This window comes from Chiloscyllium plagiosum, unplaced genomic scaffold (assembly GCF_037043375.1).
Source record: "Chiloscyllium plagiosum isolate Xiang-an unplaced genomic scaffold, Cpla_swu_hap1 HiC_scaffold_46, whole genome shotgun sequence".
NCBI classification, from domain to species: Eukaryota; Metazoa; Chordata; class Chondrichthyes; order Orectolobiformes; family Hemiscylliidae; genus Chiloscyllium; species Chiloscyllium plagiosum.
The window spans coordinates 15,807,990-15,827,207 of NW_028270184.1; the positions used below are offsets into that span (position 1 = coordinate 15,807,990).

Sequence of the window (19,218 nt, forward strand, 5' to 3'; positions counted from 1 at the left end):
CATTGCTGTTTTTTGGGACATGAGCTCGACATTCTCTTCCTTAAAGACAGTTCCGAAAGGGAAACTCTTTCTTGGAGCCACTTGCTGGTTTTCCTCATAATGCCAATAGTGTGGGTTTAAATTTGGCGGGTTACCACAAATGACTTTCTTTTTCAACCTCTCTGCTTATCTATGGTGTGGCAGCACTCAGCGTAAACCACCGCCAGTTGTTTGTCTAAAACAGTCCAGAATGGGTAATGGCGACTTCAAAATTTAAATGTGTGGCTTAGTGTCAGACTTTGTGATATTATATCCCCTGGGATACACACAAGGAACATTTTATTCTCTATTATATGCATTATAAAGGTCAATGCGCTTGTTAATGATAAATAGAAAGACTGCTTGTATACATAACAAATACATTGAAAATGCAAAATGGTACAACTGCAATCTCTGGTAAACGTGCCCTAGGCATGAAATGCTTATCTCTGCGCATGCTCAGACTCGCTCCACCCCCCTCCCAACACAGCTTTGAGCATGCGCGTTGGTGGCGATCCTGAGGAGGGGTCGTTGTTTTTTTCTGCTCCGCAAAAGGTAACAATACGGCAGAGCGGACGAAGCGATGGATCGGGCGATTAGACGGAGAGGTTTCGTAAGCACTTTGTGCATGCGGAAAACCCTATATCAGGTCACATCTGTTCCCCCTTTTTGACGAAACGGGACAAACCGCGATTTCCTCCCTCACAGCGGCAGGCCGGGGTTACGGCCGCCATTTTCGCAGGAAGCGAAGGGCAGCAGCGCGCATGTGCGGCCATTCTGGGCCCAGGGAGAGAGTGTCTCTCGTGCGCTGTGATGCGGAGGTGCTGGGCTTGGACTGGGGTAGGGGCTCTGCAAAGTGTGGCGCTGGGGGGAAAAAAGAAGCCACAGCAGGTCAGGCAGCATCTGAGGAGCAACGGAGTTGATGTTTCGGGCATAATCCTTCACCAGTCCTGACCTGTTGTGCTTTTTCAGCGCCACACTTAATGGGCTCTGACTTCTCCTGCAGATCTCACTATCTCCTTGGACTGGGGTGGACAAGGTCAGAAGTCACACGACACCAGGTTAGGGTTCAACAGGTTTACTTGAAATCACAAGCTTTTGCATGTATGTAAAAGCTCGTCATTTCAAATCAACCTGTTGAACTATAATCTCTCCTGGACTGCTCGGATGGAGTTCAAACACTTTTTACAGGGCAGGAGGAGGGGAGGATTTACATACAGCAAACTCCAAATAACAGAAATATTTGTCTCTTCTGAATTTCTGTCTTGCATTGACTGAGATGACTTTTGTAAACTTTACAGCATGTTTGGAGTTGCAGATCGGAAGTTCAAACCAAATAACATACCAAGATCTGAGAGTGCCACTTTATTCATTATTCATTCAGCATTGGATATTATTGGCCTTTGAATGTAAGTATTGAGTGAAATAAAGGTAATGTAAAATTCCTTCCTTACATCTCCCAGTAACCCTTGCCCAGTAGCTTAAAGCTGTGTCTCTAATAATTTTACTGTCAGCTAATTGGAATATCTATACTTTATCTATTTTTCTAAACCTATCACAAACTGAGACACCTTATCCAATCTCATCTCAATCTCCTTTGTTCTGTGCAGAACAACTTCAGTTTCTCGAACTTGACCATACAATTAATATTACTCATTTCTTGGACTATTCTGATAAATCTTATTTTAAATCTCTCCAGGGGCCCTCATATTCTTCATGGTGATCACTTGTTTGCACACACCCAGATGCTCTGTGTTCATGTGGGTGATGTTATCACACAAGGACAGTTGCTCAGTAATGTCACCCTGATTCCCAGGAATTTCCTCAACTGAGAGAGTTTCCTTTGAACCCAGTGTTGCTGATATTTTTTGAGCTGCATTTGATTTTAAAGTTAAAAACAATGTAATTATTTCAACATTTTTAGCCAGTAACCTGCATGATTTGGCTTCTGGTGGTACTCTGTTATATGTGAAAGCTTGACATGCCTGTGGGGCTGCTGTGACTGCCTTCACTATGGATTTGAATCAATGTCCATTCATTGCTTTGTTTCATCTCTGCCCTCCCTGATCTACACTCTGCCATTGTCTAACTTCTCTGTCTCCAAGAATGGATGTAACTGTCTTAGGTATTTTATTGTAACTTTCATTGACTCTAAAAGAGGTTTTTACAGCTGAATATTGCCTGATCATCTGGCAATTGTCTTCTATTACTGGCTCCTGTTATACAGGGAGTTATTTGCCAAGTGATGATGAAGGGCCTGTGATACGTGTCGAAGTCGGTGACAACCAATTTATATCAATATTGTGTTATACACCAACTTTTGACCCCAGTCTCACAACAGATATTAGGGACGTTACGAAATGTTTGATGGTCAAGTACATAGTTTTCAAGGAGTATTTGAAACTGTGAAACTGAGGTCAAGAAAGGAAGAGATTTAGTGAAGAAATTTCACCGTATATGGCCTTGGCACCTAAAGATTGAGAACACAGTTGAAATTAAGATTGCTCACGGGGGTTTGGAATTAGAGGTGTTATGGACCAGACCTGGCTCCCTCTATACATTTTAAGAAGGTATCCAGAACCTAACTTTTTCAGTTCGTTTAAGCAGACGTAAGGTGAATATTCCAGCAGTGATGGAGCTGGTCAAACCACTAGGTTTTAAACAACACAGAAATTAGTTACACCCAAACAATAGATAACAGAATTTAGAGTAAGATAACTTATGTGAAAACCCAATGGACTCTATCACAATTCAGTGATGCTGTTCCAAATACCTGCAACATTCCTGTAAACAGCCGCTTGGCAAAAAATGTAAAGTCAAACACTGGTTCTTACAGGAGAGATGTCAGAGAGAGAGAGATGATCAGCATGGAGTTGTTTCCTTCAGTCTCTAGCTAAAACTTGACCAGCAGCTTCAAACAGACTGCTTACTAAACATAAACTAAGCCTAACCAGAAAAACCCTGAAATGGGAGAACTGTCCACTCCCCTCTAGTGTTTAAAACAAAATCTTGAAAACATTTTCAAGGAGACATTTCCAGACACATTGGAACCTCTGCCTTTATGTCTCCTCTCAAAAGAAAACAAGGACAGAATAACCTTGTTAAAGGAGCAGCATTGTCACACTTTTTCCCCTTTAAAAAAAGAACCACCAGTATCTAAAGATGGCTTCATTTTAAAACTCTTAATCTTACAGTGTTAGAATCCTGCAACACATATACGTTACTTTGATTATAAACATGCAAACATTCTGTGTCAGTCCGTTTACTCCTGCCACTGAACGCCTCAGTTTCTCATCCAAGTCTTGGCAATGCGTCGGCAATCGCATTTTCTCATCCTCCCACATGCACAGTATTTAAATTGAATGGCTGTAGCAACATCCTCCATCTGAATTTTTGTCTTTAAATTTCAGTAGTTAATGATCAGTGTATATGATTGTCTCAGATACATTACTGATGACATAAACATTGAAGTGTTGTAATGCCAACACCAAGCTCAAAGTCTCCTTCTCAACTGTCAAATATTTCTGCTGATGAATGTTCAATTTCCTGGAGAAATACCCAAAAGGTCTTTCTACCTTCTCATCGTCATCCTGTAAGAGCACAGCACCGACACCCATGTCACTCGCATCGATAGCCACCTTGAATGGATTTGCGTAATTAGTGTGGCTACTACCTGGGCAGTGGTTAACAGAGCTTTCTGGCTGTCACATGCCTTCTAATTGTCCGCTGTCCACTGAAACATCTTGCCTTTCTTTAGTAAGTCAGTGAGTGGAGCAGCCACATTGCTAAAATTTGTTACGAATTTCAGATAAAATCCACTCAATCCCAGGAATCATATTTCTACTATTTTTGTCGATCGCCTGGAAAACTTCCCAAATATTTTTATTTTTGCATTCCGTGGGGCCATTTGTCTATGTCCAGTAACATGGCCCAAGAAGGTGACTTGGACTTTGGCATATTCATTCTTAGCCAGGTTTACCACCAAGCCTGTCCCCCACCTGAAGTTGATTGAACAATTGTGATAAATGTTGCAAATACTCCTTCATGTGTGACTAAAAATAACCAGGTCATCAATGTACACAACACAGCTGGGTAATCCAGTTTGTCTCTGAAATGTGGCTGACGCATTTTTGCCATGACTTTAAATTGGTTCAGGAGAAAGTGAGGTCTGCAGATGCTGGAGATCAGAGCTGGAAATGTGTTGCTGGAAAGGCGCAGCAGGTCAGGCAGCATCCAGGGAACAGGAGAATCGACGTTTCGGGCATAAGCCCTTCTTCAGGAATCTTAAATTGGTTCAATCTATTTGGCATTATGAAAGCTGAAATTGGCTTCACTCTTTCAGACAAGAGTACCTGCCAGTATCCTCTGTGCAAATGCAACTTAGAAATATATGTTGCTTGCCCTCTTTGTCCAATACAGTCTACCAAACATGGAATTGTATATGAATCAGATGTTGTAACAGCATTACTTTGCAATAGTCCATACACAACCGTTGGGTGCCATCTGATTTTGGCACCACTATTATTGGTGAACTGCAGTCACTGCAACTCACTTGATTATGTCATCTTGGAGCATGCGTTCAATCACCTTTTGAACCTGTGCCAACTTTTAGAGGGTTAAGCCTAAAAGGATGTTACTTAATCAGAACAGCATTTCCTATATTTACATCATGCATACTTAGGTTAGTACTTCCTAGCTTATTCCCACATGTGATTGTAGTAACTCTTTTGGTCATTTCGATTTTCTTCTGGAAGGTAACTTAATAATTTATCCCAGTTTTTGACAACTTCCTCATTGGCCAATTTAGTTTGAGGACTATCCAATTCAGAATCCTCTGAACTTGGTTCTTCAGTTCTATGTTGTAAGCAATAACACAATTTCCTTACCTGTCAAATTTTGAGCATGTTCATATGACACACAGTGAGATTTCTTTCTGTTTCGAGTCCTTATCAAATAGTTCACCTCACTCAATCTCCTTCTGACTTGATAAGGTCCACTAAACCTTGCTTTTAGAGATTTACCTATCATTGGCAATAACACTAACACTTTATCTCCAATAGCAAAATTGCAAGTCTTTGATTTCTTGTCTCTTTCTTGTTTCATCGGATGCTGCGATGATGAAGAGTTTATGCTTGAAACGTTGACTCCTCCTCAGATGCTCTCTGACTGGCTGTGCTTTTTGGCTCTGATCTCCAGCATCTGCAGTCCTCACTTTCTCCTATTTTTAAATGCTGTCTAGCCAACTCCCAGCTCTATTTAACTGTTCCCTAAAATTTGACACATATCTGGTCTCTGTGTTATGACTTACCAATTTCTCATTAATCAATTGTAGCAGTCCCCTCACTCCAAGCCCAAAAATTAATTCAGATGGACTGGATTTGGTGGATTCATTTGGTACATCTCTGATGGCAAAAAGTACAAATGTAATTCCTTTATCCCAATCAGCTGGATAGTCTTGACAATAAATCCTCAACATAGTCCTTAATGTCTGATGCTACCTTTGTGCTCCCTGTGATTCTGCGTGATATGCAGTATATTTGAATTGTTTTATTTCCAAGCTGTTCATAATTTCCTTGAATAATTGATGTAAACTTTGATCCTTGATCTGATTGTATCTCTCTGGATAGTCCAGATCTTGTGAAAAAATTAAGTAACTCCTCTACAATTCTTTTAGTTGTGATATTGTGCAAAAGAACTGGAGCTGGATGAACTTCAGATCATTTGGGAGGCTGAGGGCGTATTTGAGAGGAGTTATAGGAAGGTAGTCACACCACAGGTAACGGAAAAAGGTAGATGGGTTGCACTCGGAACGGAAATGGAACAGACAGTGCAGGGATCCCCTGTGGCCATTCCCCTCAATAACAAGGATAGCGTTTTGGATACGGTTTGGGGGGGAGGGTGGGTGCGACTTACCAGGGTTAAGCCATGGCGTACACGCCTCTGGCATAGAGTCTGTCCCTGTTGCTCAGAAAGGAAAGGGGGAAATAGGAGTAGAGCATTAGTCAGTGGGGACTTGAGCATTAGGGACACAGATAGGAGATTCTGTGGGAACGAGAGAGACTAGTGGTTGGTGTGTTACCTGCCAGGTACCAGGGTCCATGATGTCTCCGATCGTGCTTTCGGAATACTTAAGGGGGAGGGGGGAGCAGGCCCAAGCCGTGGTCCACATAGGCACCAACGACATAGGTAACAAAAGGGATGGAGATGTAAGGCAGAAGTTCAAGGAGCAAGGGTGGAAGTTGAGAGCTAGAACAAACAGATGTTATCTCTGATTTGTTACCCGTGCCACGTGCTAGCAAGGCGAGGAATAGGGAGAGAGGGCAGTTGAACACTTGGCTACAGGGATGGTGCAGGAAGGAGGGATTCCGATACCTGGATAATTGGGGGCTCATTCTGTGGTAGGTGGGATCTCTACAAACGGGATAGTCTAAGCCTGAACCAGAGGAGCACAGATATCCTAGGGGGGAAATTTGCTAATGCGCTTCAGGAGGGTTTAAACTAATTCAGCAGGGGGATGGTAACCTGAATTGTAGCTCCAGTGTACAAGCAGTTGAGAGTACTGAGGTCATAAGTAAGGTTTCAAGGTCGCAAGGCTGTATTGGCAGGCAGCAAGCTTGTTTTGAAGTGTGTCTGCTTCAACGCCAGGAATAGCTGAGTGAACTTGCAGCATGGATTGATACCTGGGACTTCAATGTTGTGGCCATTTTGGAGACCTGGATAGAGCAGGGACAGCAATGGTTGTTGCGGGTTCTGGGATTAGGTGTTTCAAAAAGAACAGGGAAAGTGTTGCTTTGTTAGTCAAGGACACTATTATGGTGGCAGAAAGAAGGCTTGATGAGAACTCGTCCATTGAGGTACAGGAAAGGAGAGGCCACCCTGTTAGGAGTTTTCTATAGGCCTCTGAAAAGTTCCAGTGTTGTAGAGGAAAGGATAGCAAAGATGATTCTGGATAGGAGCAAAAGTAACAGGGCACTTGTTATGGGGGACTTTAACTTTCCAAATATTGACTGGAAACATTATAGTTTGAGTACTTTAGATGGGTCAGCTTTTTTTTCCCAATGTGTTCAGGAGGGTTTCCTGACATAGTAGGTAGACAGGCCAACAAGCGGCAAAGCCACGTTGGATTTGCTACTGGGAATGAACCCGGAGTGAGGTCTGCAGATACTGGAGATCAGAGTCAAGAGTGTGGCGCTGAAAAAGCACAGTAGGTCAGGCAGCATCCAAAGAGCAAGGGAATGGATATTTTGGCATAAGTCCTTCATCAGGTGATTAACCTGGCCAGGTGTTAGATTTGGAGGTAGGTGAGCACTTTGATGATAGTGACCACAATTTGGTTATGTTTACTTTAGTGATGGAAAGGGATAGGTATATACCGCAGGGCAAGAGTTATAGCTGGGGGTAAAGGCAATTTTGATGCAATTAGACAAGATGTCGGATGCATAGGATGGGCACAATTGAAATGTAGAGCTTTTTCAAGGAACAGATATGAAGACGAGATGTTAGGGAGTTTGAGAGTTACATGTTAGCCAGGAAGGACCTAAGAGCTAAGAACAATTAGGAGGGGACATGAGAAGTCTTTGGCAGGTAGGATCAAGGAACCCCCTAAAGCTTTCTTTAGGTATGTCAGGAATAAAAGAATGATTAGAGTAAGGTTTGCCTGTCAAGGACGATAGTTGGAAGTTGAGCGTGGAGTCTGAGGAGATAGGAGAGGCCTTAAATGAATATTTTTCGTCAGTATTCAAACTGTAAAAAGACAATGTTGTTGAATGGAATAGAGATACAGATTGGATGGTATTGAGGTTCATAAGGTGGAAGTATTAGCAATTCTGGAGAGTGTGAAAATAGGTAAGTCCCCTGAGCTGGATGGGACTTATTCTAGGATTCTCTGGGAAGCTGGGGAGGAGATTGCGGAGTGTTTGGCTTTGATCTTTATTCATCGTCTACAAGAATAGGGCCAGAAGCCTGGAGGATAGCAAATGTTGTCCCCTCGTTCAAGACGGGGTGTAGAGACAACCCTGGTAATTATAGACCGCCTTACTTTGGTTGTGGGTAAAGTATTGGAAAAAGCTGTAAGAGACAGGATTTATATACATCTACAAAGCAATAATTTGTGAAGAGTAAATCGTACCTCACAAACCTTAGAGTTTTGTGAGAAGGTGACTAAACAGGTGGATGAGGGTAAAGCGGTTGTGATGTATATGGATTTCAGTAAAGTGTTTGAAAAGGTTCTCCATGGCAGGCTATTGTAGAAAATATGGAGGTATGGGATTGAGAGTGATTTAGCATTTTGGATCAGAAGTTGGCTAGTTGTAGAAAGACAGAGTGGTGGTTGATGGGAAATGTTAATTCTGGAGTTCACTTACTAGTGGTGCACCGCAAGGATCTGTTTTGGAACCACTGCTGTTTGCCATTTCTGTTTGAGGGCACAGAAGGATGGATTAGTAAATTTGCAGATGATACTAAGGTCGGTGGAGTTGTGGACAGTGTGAAAGGATGTTACAGAGGGACGTAAATAAGCTGCAGAGCTGGGCTGAGAAGTGGCAAATGGAGTCTAATATGGAAAAGTATGAGGTGACAGGAGTAACAGAAATACAGAGTACTGGGCTAATGATAAGTTTCTTGGTAGTGTGGATGAGCAGATAGACCTCACAGTTCATGTGCATTGATCTCTGAAAGTTGCCACCCAGATGGAAAGGGTTGTTAAGAAGTCATGCAGTATGTTAAATTTTATTGGTAGAGGGATTTAGTTCCAGAGCCATGACGTCATGTTGCAGCTGTACAAAAGGGAGCGGCACGGTGGCTCAGTGGTTAGCACTGCAGCCTGTCAGCGCCAGGGACCTGGGTTAGATTCCAGCCTCTACCGACTGTGTGCACATTCTCCCCGGGTCTGCACGGGTTTCCTCCGGGTGCTCCGGTTTCTTCCCAGAATCCAAAGATGTGCAGGTCAGGTGGACTGGCCATGCTAAAATGCCCATAGTGTTAGGTGCATTAATCAGGGGGAAATGTGTCTGGGTGGGTTAGTCTTTGAGTGTCGGTGTGGACTTGTTGGGCCAAATGGCCTGTTTCCACACTGTAGGGAATCTAATCTAAAACTCTGCTGCGGCCACACTTAGAATATTGCATACAATTCTGGTTGCCGTGTCATTGGAAGGATGTGGACGCATTGGAAAGGGTGCAGAGGAGATTTACCAGGATGTTACCTGGTATTTACCAGGGAAGGTCTTATGAGGAACGGCTGAGGGACTTGAGACTGTTTTCATTAGAAGGAAGATGAATAGATTCCCTGCAGTATGGAAACAGGCCCTTCGGCCCAACAAGTCTACACTGACTGTCTGAGGAGTAACCCACCTGCACCCATTCCCCTACCCTACATTTGCCCCTAACTCTCATCAGACCTCTGCGTACAGCATAAAAGCAGGACAGTTTATCACCGTCATATCTCTCAACCCATATTTTTGACATCAGCCATAAGCAGATAAACAGTGCACTTAACAATGCTCCATTGAATAGAGGAAGCAGCTCATGCCTCATTAGGTTTGCTTACTTTTAATGCCTTTAATCACCTTTCAAAATTACTTTGTTTGATCCTTTCAAACTCAATGTAGGTTTGACCAGGGTCCCTCCTTCCTGAAACGTCTCTTGGCTTATGGTACAAGCTCATCTGCACTTAAAATGGCTTTCTTCAGCTCATCATACATCCCAGATACCTCCTCTGACAGTGATATGAATCCCTCACTAGCTCTGCTTACAGGTTTTGTTTGGATCAACAAAACCCACTGTCACTGGCTGCTGCATTTGTTTAGCCACCTTCTCAAATGAGATGAAAACGGCTTCTACATCTTTCTCCTCAAATTTAGGCAATGCTTGGATATATTTAAACAGATCCCCATGGGTTTGCTCATCCTCATTCTCTTCCTCACTAATCTTATCTTCAGCCTTCATCTCCATCCTTTTAAGCTGATTTTCCTGTCTAAGTGCCAATGTATGAAATTCAGACTCTTCCTTTCCCCCTTCTCTCTTTTTTTTTCTCTTTCTTCTCTCTCTTCATATTTCCTCTGCTTTTAATTGTAATTCAAACAGTTCAATTTCTTTTTCTCTTCCATTTTCTTTTGTCTCGAACTCAAGCTGCTTAATTCTCAATTGAATTTTAGGCATCTTCAAAGATTCTGATAGCGTTTCCAGCAGTTTAAATGCTGAGCTAATGCTGCAATAACCACATCTTTTTCCGGCTGCACAGGCAATTTCAGCTCCCGCTTGTTTGCAAATTCCAACAGCTTTTCCTTGTTAATGTTTTGTAAAGCCCCCAAAGTCACTTCTTCCACCACCCCAACACTCTTAGTGACTGATAGAACAATTACCCCAAGCACTGTTTAAACCAATGAATTTAACACCCAGAACAAAATACAGACACCTACCACTTGCTGCCTTTCAATCCAACAACCCTAATCCAAAATCGAAACTATAGAATAAATGCCGCAATTGGCTCCCAATCTGTTATGAACCAGGCCAGACCCCCTTAAAACATTATTTGAAGGTATCCAGAATTTAACTTTTCTAATTTTTTTAAGCAGATATAAGGTGAATATTTCAGGAGTGACACAGCTGGTCAAACCACTCGGTTTTAAACAAAACAGAATTTACATACATACAAAAGAAAACCGAATTTAAAATAACATATCTGAAAACCTAATCGACTCTATCGCAGCTCAACAATGCTGTTCCAAGTACCTGCAACATCCCTATAAGCAGCCCCGTGACAAAGAAAATGTAAAATCAAACATGGGTTCTTACAGGAGAGATGTCAGAGAGAGGGAGAGAGAGATATGATCGGCATGGAGCTGTTTCCTTGGGTCCCCAGCTAAAACCTGACCAGCAGCTTCAAACAGACTGCTTTCTCAAGCCAAACCAAACCAGAAAAACTCTGAACTAGGAGAACTTCCATTGTATAAGTGTTTTAGAAAAAACTTAAAGCCTTTCAAGTAGGTATTTCCAGACATATTGGAACCTTTGCCTTAATGACCCCTCTTGAGAAAAACCAAGGACAGAATAACCTTGTTAATTGAGCAACATGGTCACACGGGTAATGCAAATATCTTGAAGGGCATCTTTAAAAATTCACTCTTGGAACATGGCATTACTGGCTGGGTTAGCCTCTTATTGGCCAGTCGTAATTGCCCTTGGGAGGGCTGGAGGCCTTTCTTTCTGTGTATCAGGAGACTTGAATAGAAGGACATAAAATTTAAAATTTAGCTGTGTGGGCACAGGGTAGTGGGTGAACCAGGCTTTGTGTGAATACTCATGTGGGGAGCAGAGTTTTTGATGACCTCAAGATTACATCATTGGGTGAATAACCTACAATTCATTGCTGTATAGCATTGTGGGAGGTCATTTGGGAAGATAAAGCTGTTAGGACAGCAGCACATGGTTGGGAGAATGGGCAGTGGTAAAAACCTCATGCAGATATATGCAATGGAAGGAACAATAAAACATTAAACCGAGCCCATGTACAGTCATCAATGGAGGCACAGGAAGTTAGACAAGTGCAGCGAGGGGAATGTGAGGGGGCGGTGGGGAGTGTATAAGGACAGTTAAGGTCAGAGGTAACAAAGGAATGGTTGAGAGTTTCAGCAGCAGGTGAGCAGAGACTAGAATGACTCAGGTTGTGTTACTCAGCTGGAAGTGGGCAATCCTGAAAAATCACCTTGGGATGAAATATTTCAAAACATGGTTATGACATTTTTTTTCAGACTCATAGTTGCCAGGGAGTAGGATGGAGTCAGTGGCAAAGTAGTGGAGTTTGTGTTGGGGAATGATGACAAAGGTCTTGGTTTTGCCATGATTTAATTGGAAGAAATTTCTATTCCACCAGTACTGGATGTGAGACAAGTCAGGACAGTGTGTGACCTGAAAGGAACTGGGAGGTGATGGTGTTCACATTCACCTGTTATCCTGCTGCTCCTCAGTGATGGAGGCTGAGCATTCGGAAGATTCTGACGAAGTTGTGGTCAAGTTGTAGGTGTCTAAAGTCTCTCTCCTTCAGTCCCTACCTTCATATAGACATCAGAGTCTTTCACTCTTGTTGTTTGATATTAATTTCACAGGCTATTAGAAGGAGAGGATCTGCAAACCAGCCATCACACTATGATCTGATGGAGTCGCCTATTTTATCACAAATGGAACGTGATCACATTTTAAACATTGAAGGAAAAAACTTCATTCACACTGGAGATAAACCGCACACTTGTGTGTGTGGACAAGGCTTCAGCCAATCATCAGAGCTCACAAACCACAAATGCAGTCACACTGGGGAGAAACTCTGGAAATGTGGGGATTGTGGGGAGGAATGCATTTCCCCTTCTGAGCTTGAAACTCATCGGCGCAGTCACACTAGTAACAGGCCATTCACCTGCACAGTGTGTGGGAAGGGATTCACTCAATCATCTAACCTGCTGCAACACCAGCTCGTTCACACTGAGGAGAGACCATTTCAATGCCTGGATTGCGGGAAGTGCTGTAAAAACTCAGGGGGACTGCTATGCCATCAACGCATTCATACTGCAGACAGACCATTTCAATGCCCAGACTGTGGAAAATGCTTTAAAACATCCAGGGACTTGACGTCCCATCAACATGCTCACATTAGTGAGAGACCATTTAAATGTGCAGACTGTGGAAAATGTTATAAAACCTCTGGGGACTTGACGTCCCATCAACATGCTCACACTAATGAGAGACCTTTTAAATGCTCAGACTGTGGAAAATACTATAAAACGTCTGGGGACCTGATGGCCCATCAACGTGCTCACACGGAGGAGAGACCTTTTAAGTGCCCAAACTGTGGGATGTGTTATAAAACTCCCAGGGACCTAATGTCCCACCAACTTGCTCACATTAATGAGAGACCTTTTAAATGCCCAGCCTGTGGGAAATGCTACAAAACCTCCAGAGATCTGATGTCCCACCAACGTGTTCACTCTGAGGAGAAAGCGTTTAGGTGCTCTCTCTGTGGGACTGGGTTCAGGCGATCATCTGACCTCATGGAGCACCAGCAGGTTCACACTGGGAAGAAACCGTTCAGCTGCTCAGAGTGTGGGAGGGGATTCACTCGTTCATCCAACCTGCTGAGACACCAGCAAGTTCACACTGCGGAGAGATCGTTTACATGCCCAGACTGTGGGAAGTGCTACACGAGCTCCTGGGGACTGACTTGTCATCAGCGTGTTCACACTGAGGAGAGACCGTTCAAATGCTCTGACTGTGGAAAGTGCTTTAGGAATTCTGTGGAACTGATGTCCCATCAACGTGTTCACACCGAGGAGAGACCTTTTAAATGCTCAGACTGTGGGAATCACTTTGCAAGTTCCTGGGGACTGTTTTATCATCAACGTGTTCATATTGAGGACAGACCTTTCAAATGTGTAGTGTGTGGGAAGTGCTACCGAAGTTCTGTGGAATTGATGTCCCATCAACATGTTCACATGATGAGAGACCTTTCAGGTGCTTTCATTGTGGGACTGGGTTCAGGTGATCATCTCAACTCTCAGTACACCAGTGAGTTCACACCAGGGAGAAAAAATGTACCTGCTCAGTGTGAGAAAAACAGTTAGCTCACTCATCGACCCTGCTGAACAGCAGAGAGATCACATTGGGGGATATACCATTCACCTGCTCCATGTGGGGGAAGGAATTCACTGACTCATCAACCCTGCTGAAACAGCACAGAGTATACACATCTCAACAGCAATTGGACCTAGCAGTTCATCCAGTTCAGGACTGAAAGCAAAGTTTTAATATTCTTGATAAAAGTCAAATAAATCAGCTTTGTTATAAATGCCATTTGGCAGGTCATTGTAAGGATGTGATCATAATGTACTTGGAAGAATCAGCATGGCTTTGTCCAGGGGTAATCATGCCTGACAAATCAGTTAGAATTCTTTGAGGGTATAACGAGGAAGTTAGATAAACGAGAGCCAGTAAATGCATTCTGTTTTGATTTCCAGAAGCCAATGGACAGGGTGTCATACGGGAAGCTGCTAAATAAGAGTTAGTAGCAAGGCACTGTCAAGGATTGACGATTGGCTGACTCTTAGAATGCAGAGAGTTGGGATAAAGGGGTCATTTTCAGAATGATAGCTGGATGATGAGTGGAGTCAACAGGGGTCAGTGTTGGTACAACAACTATTCACGTTATACATTAATGATCTGAACAAAAATTGAGGACATTGTTGCTAAATTTGCAGATGGCACAATGATCGGTGGAGGGACAGGTTGGAAAGAGGAAGTAGAAAGGCTTCAGAATGACTTGAGTAGTTAAAGAAATGGCAGGTGGAATACATCATGGGAAAGTGTAAGGTTATACATTGGTCAGAAGAGTAGAGGCATAGGCTATTTTCTGATTGGAAAAATCTTCAGAAATCTGAAGTGCAAAGGGTCTTGGGAGTTCTAGTTCAGGATTCTGTTAAGATTTTCATGCAGGGTCACCTCGTGGCTAGGAAGGCAAATGCAATGTAGGCATTCATTTCAAGAGAGCTAGAAAACAAGAGCAGAGATACACTGCTGAGGTTATGAAAGGCTCTGGTCCGACCTCATTTGGAATATTGTCAGTAGTTTCCAGCCCAGTATTTTAAGGAAAACTGGGATGAATAGGGTAAATAGACAAGGTCTTTTTCCTGGGGTGGGAGAGTCCAGAACTAGAGAGCATAGGTTTAGGGTGAGAGGGGAAAGATGTAAAAGGGACCTAAGGAGTAGAGGGTGGTGCGTGTATGAATGAGCTGCTAGGAGAAGTGGTGGGGGCTGGTAAACTCCAACATTTAAAAGGCATCTGGATGAGTATATGAATAGAAAGTGTTTAGAGGGCTATGGGCCAAATGCTGGCAAATGGGACTAGATTAGGTTAGGATATCTGGTTCACATGAATGAATTGGACCAAGGGGTCTGGTTCCGTGCTGTACGTCTCTATGACTCTGTGCTGGTATTGGAGGGATTCGGCAGATACATCTTCCGGGATTGCTCTGCACAAGTTTTTGAATTTCTTGGAGCTTTTCCAGTGACACCGATCTTGGAAATCTCTCCCCACAGAAACAATAAACAAACCTTTTACTTTGTATGGTGAAAGGCTGAATGATAGTGAGGTGCTGGTGAATGGAGTGACTCTGTTTGATGTTGCTGTATTATTTGGTTGGAATTGACGATCTGGAAATGCATCCCATTGAAAATGCTGTACAAAGAGTGGACAGAAAGCAGTCCAACCATCAGGCCAGAGTGAAATCCTCCATCCAATTTGGCAGTGGAGTATTGCTCCTCATCAGAGTCCGTCCGCATTTCTTTCTTTTGGTTCTTTGATTTTTGAATCTCAGTCGTGGAGACAGTGATGGCAGTGGCTGGGGGCTTTTGACGGTTGGCTATGAGGTGCTGAATCCAGTTAATGGCATCGAGGCTTCATCAATGTCTGTAGTAGTGCTCGAGCTGGACTCTGCAGTGGAATGGCTGATGCAGCAATGGAGCATGGTTGCCAATGGGACCCAGTGAGAGCGGTAGTAGCAGCGAAGGATGATAGCAACGATGAAGCCTGGTATGCCCCACGAAGGTTGGCGGCAGCAGTCAGCGCTGAGGACAGTTGGCAGACAACAGGCGAATCTTGCCCAGTGTGGGGAAAGCATTCCTCAGGCCAGTGCTCTTGGGGAAAGCTGAGCTTGGAGTGTCTGCACGCCCATGGCTTAAGAAAAACCTGTAGTATTTGACTTTTTAAGTTTTTCTGAGTTTAAAAGGTAAAAATAACAATGTAGTGCTGAACATTTTTAACTCCTTTATTTTTCAACAACAAATTGAAAACAACAAATGCTACAGAACACAGCGGGTCAGCCAGCATCCATGGAGAGACAGCAAGCTAATGTGTTGAGTCTGCATGAATTTTCATGACTTTGATATCTGCATCAGTAGTTGCAGAGACATTCTATTTTGTTCAAAAAGCACAAAGCTGTAGGCAATTAATCCATGTGATGTTTTACAAATTCCTACGTTGGAAGTGGAAGCGGTCTGACTCAAGGTTGGAATACAGACAGACTCTAACCTCACACCTTTAATGCATTGTCTGAGCTGAGATGTCACTTTTTTTCTTTTTAAAAATAAAACCTTAAGGTATCTCTGGAATGTGACTTAAAAGAAGTTCTGGATTTGCATATTAATGAATCGAAACCTGCAACCGATTCTAAAAGGTGAAAGACTTAACTGCAATCTAGGTTTGTTCAATATATCACATCAGTTTTATGTCCTTTTGCTATAAATTGTGTCCTATAATCCTGCTCCACTAGCTACATGACGAAGGAGCAGTGCTCCGAAAGCTTGTATGTCCAAATAAACTTGTTGGACTATAACCTGATGTTGTGTGATTTTTAACTCTGTCCATTCTAGTCCAATACTGGCACCTCCATATCATTGGTATCAGCATCACGGGCTCAGTGGTTAGCACTGCAGTGTCAGTGCTCGGGACCCGGGTTTGATTCCAGCCTCTGGCGATTGTCTGTGGAGTTTGCACATTCTCCCTGTGTCTGTGTGGGTTTCCTCCAATAATCCAAAGATGTGCAGGTTAAGTGCTTTCTTAAATTAAGGCCTTGCTAAATTGCCCATCATGTTCAGTAATGTGTAGGTTGGGTGCATTAGTCAGGGGTGAAAATAGGATAGGGGAATGGGTCTGGGTGGGTTACTCTTCGGAGGATCAGCCTGTTCCCATACTATAGGAATTCTATGATTCTTCTACGATCATCAATGCTGTCTGACCGGCTGTGATCTCCAGCATCTGTTTTATTTTCTGTACGGATTCCAGCATCTGCAGTAATTTGCTCCTCTTTATTTTTCAACTTCTGGAACTAAGATTTTGTACCTAAGTTGCTGCTGTTTGGGGTGATATTGTCTACTTCTCTACTTTTTTTTTAATGGGCAATACCTGAGTGCACATCATAATGACACCTAAACCTTATAAAATGCCTTCAACTCATGGGGTGGGGGAAAATCTTATCGGTTCTGGTTTAATGCACAATTCATTCAGAATGGGAATTATTTCCTTTGGTTTAGTCAAATAAGTTTGAGTTTTGATGATGTGCACCTACCAGCAAGGGCTTGATCAGCTCTGGCAGTTTCCAGCACCAGTGAAAGATGCTAATAACTGAGGTTATATCACACTAAATTTTTGCTATAAATTCTGTGTTAAGATTGAGCCCTCCGCTATCACCTGATGAAGGAGCGACACTCCGAAAGCTAGTGTGCTTCCAATTAAACCTGTTGGACTATAACCTGGTGTTGTGTGATTAATAACTCAGTTTATTCACTAGAATAAACTGGTAGGTACACATCATCAAAACTTAGTGGGTGGCACAGTGGTTAGCACTGCTGCCTCGCAGCGCCAGAGACCCGGGTTCAATTCCCGCCTCAGGCGACTGACTGTGTGGAGTTTGCACATTCTCCCCGTGTCTGCGTGGGTTTCCGCCGGGTGCTCCAGTTTCCTCCCACAGTCCAAAGACCTGCAGGTCAGGTGAATTGGCCATGTTAAATTGTCCGTAGTGTTAGGTAAGGGGTAAATGTAGGGGTATGGGTGGGTTGCGCTTCGGCGGGGCGGTGTGGACTTGTTGGGCCGAAGGGCCTGTTTCCACACTGTAAAGTAATCTAATCTAATCTAAGACCTTTCTGGTGCACAACGGTTGAATGACTCAATGGGCTATTCAATTTCACACTTTGAAATTGATTTATTCTTCTTCCTATTCCCCCATCAATTGAGGGAGCTTAATCTCATAGAGCAAAAAAACGAATAAAATATCAAATTGTCCATCAAAATAAACCTAAACCTAAACCTAAAACAAAGTTCTGTCTCCAGCGAGTCAACATCTAACCCCACCCCTCAACCACAGAGCCGTCTTCAATTTTCTGATTGGCTGGAGGATCAATAGATCCGGCTTTTAATCACGCCCCTTGCTTGCTATTGGCTGTAACAAGTTCTCAATCAGACGGACATGCGCACATTTAATTAGGTTCACGAGCGGTTTTGGGCGAGTGATGGCCTCAATGCCATATTTGTCACGGCGAGTGGTGACTGAAGCGCTCAGCGCAATATTCCAGTAAGAAAGTTTCATGATTGCCCAGTTTAGGTCTTAAGCCCCAAACGTAGGTTTTCTGGGTCCGCGATTTAAGCCGCAGAAGAGCCTCAGGCTTCTTTCGTGAAGCAGGTGCCGGTTAACGGCCGCCATTTTGGTTCAACCGGAGGCGGTGTGCGCAGGCGCGGGTTTGAATGGTGACGTGATTTAGTGGGCGTGTCGGGTAGTTCCCCCCGCCCTCTTCCTTTGGGAGGTTTTACTGTTGTAAAAGGTGAGATGATATAAAGCTAGATGTGATAAAAAGAAGCAAAATCATCAGAAACCACCAGTAAAATTTACAGGTGTCTCAGCAGCTGGATGTCTGACTGAACTCTTCCTGCACATGGAGCAGGGTCTTTCCCCAGTGTGGCTGTGTCAGCTCAGGTGTATCCCTGTCATTGTCCTGATATTATCAGTTATCTCCATAATGTCTGTAACTTTTTCTCTCCTGGCTGGATGATCAGGTAAATTCTAATCCAATAGACAGAACACCCATATAGTTTCTCTCACCTGTACGTGGTGTGATTTTATTTCAGGGAGAAAGTGAGGACTGCAGATGCTGGAGATCAGAGTTGAGCAGGAGAATCGACATTTCGGGTGTAAGCCCTTCATCAGCAATGAGGCTTCTGGGCCGGGGCTGAGAGATAAATGGGAAGGTGGGGGTGGGGCTTGGGTGGAGGTAGCTGAGAATGCAATAGGTGGATGAAGGTGGGGGAGAAGGTGATAGGTCAAATAGGAAGGTGGAGCGGATAGATGGGAAGGACGACAGGTCAAGAGGGTGGTGACGAGTTGTAGGTTTGGGACTGGGATAAGATGGGGGATGGGGAAGTGAGGAAACTGGTGAAATCCACATTAATCTCGTGGTTGCAGGGTCCCAAGGTGGAAAGTCAGTTGCTCTTCTTCCAGGCATCGGGTGGTTAGGGCTTGGCGACGGAGGAGGCCCAGGGCCTGCATATCCTGGGGGGAGGGGGGAGTTGAAGTATTCAGCCATGTTGGTTCCCGTGTTCCAGTTATATTCTCTGAAACGATCCACAAGTTGGCGTCCTGTCTCCCCAATGTAGAGGAGACCACATCAGGT

General features: G+C 43.6%; 1 protein-coding gene across 1 annotated transcript; it reads left to right on the plus strand.

Annotated features, from left to right (window-relative positions):
- Positions 1 to 527: 527 nt before the first annotated feature.
- Positions 528 to 16,396, plus strand: LOC122543934 (uncharacterized). The gene is made up of 3 exons (XM_043682881.2): positions 528 to 573; positions 1,320 to 1,427; positions 12,120 to 16,396. The coding sequence occupies exon 3, from the start codon at positions 12,168 to 12,170 to the stop codon at positions 13,623 to 13,625; it is 1,458 nt and encodes a 485-aa protein (XP_043538816.1). The 5' UTR covers positions 528 to 573; positions 1,320 to 1,427; positions 12,120 to 12,167; the 3' UTR covers positions 13,626 to 16,396.
- Positions 16,397 to 19,218: the final 2,822 nt, after the last annotated feature.

What these genes read in the sequence shown, in the direction of transcription:
- LOC122543934 (XM_043682881.2), top strand. Translation starts at nt 12,168, where the DNA reads ATGGAGTCGCCTATTTTATCACAAATGGAACGTGATCACATTTTAAAC.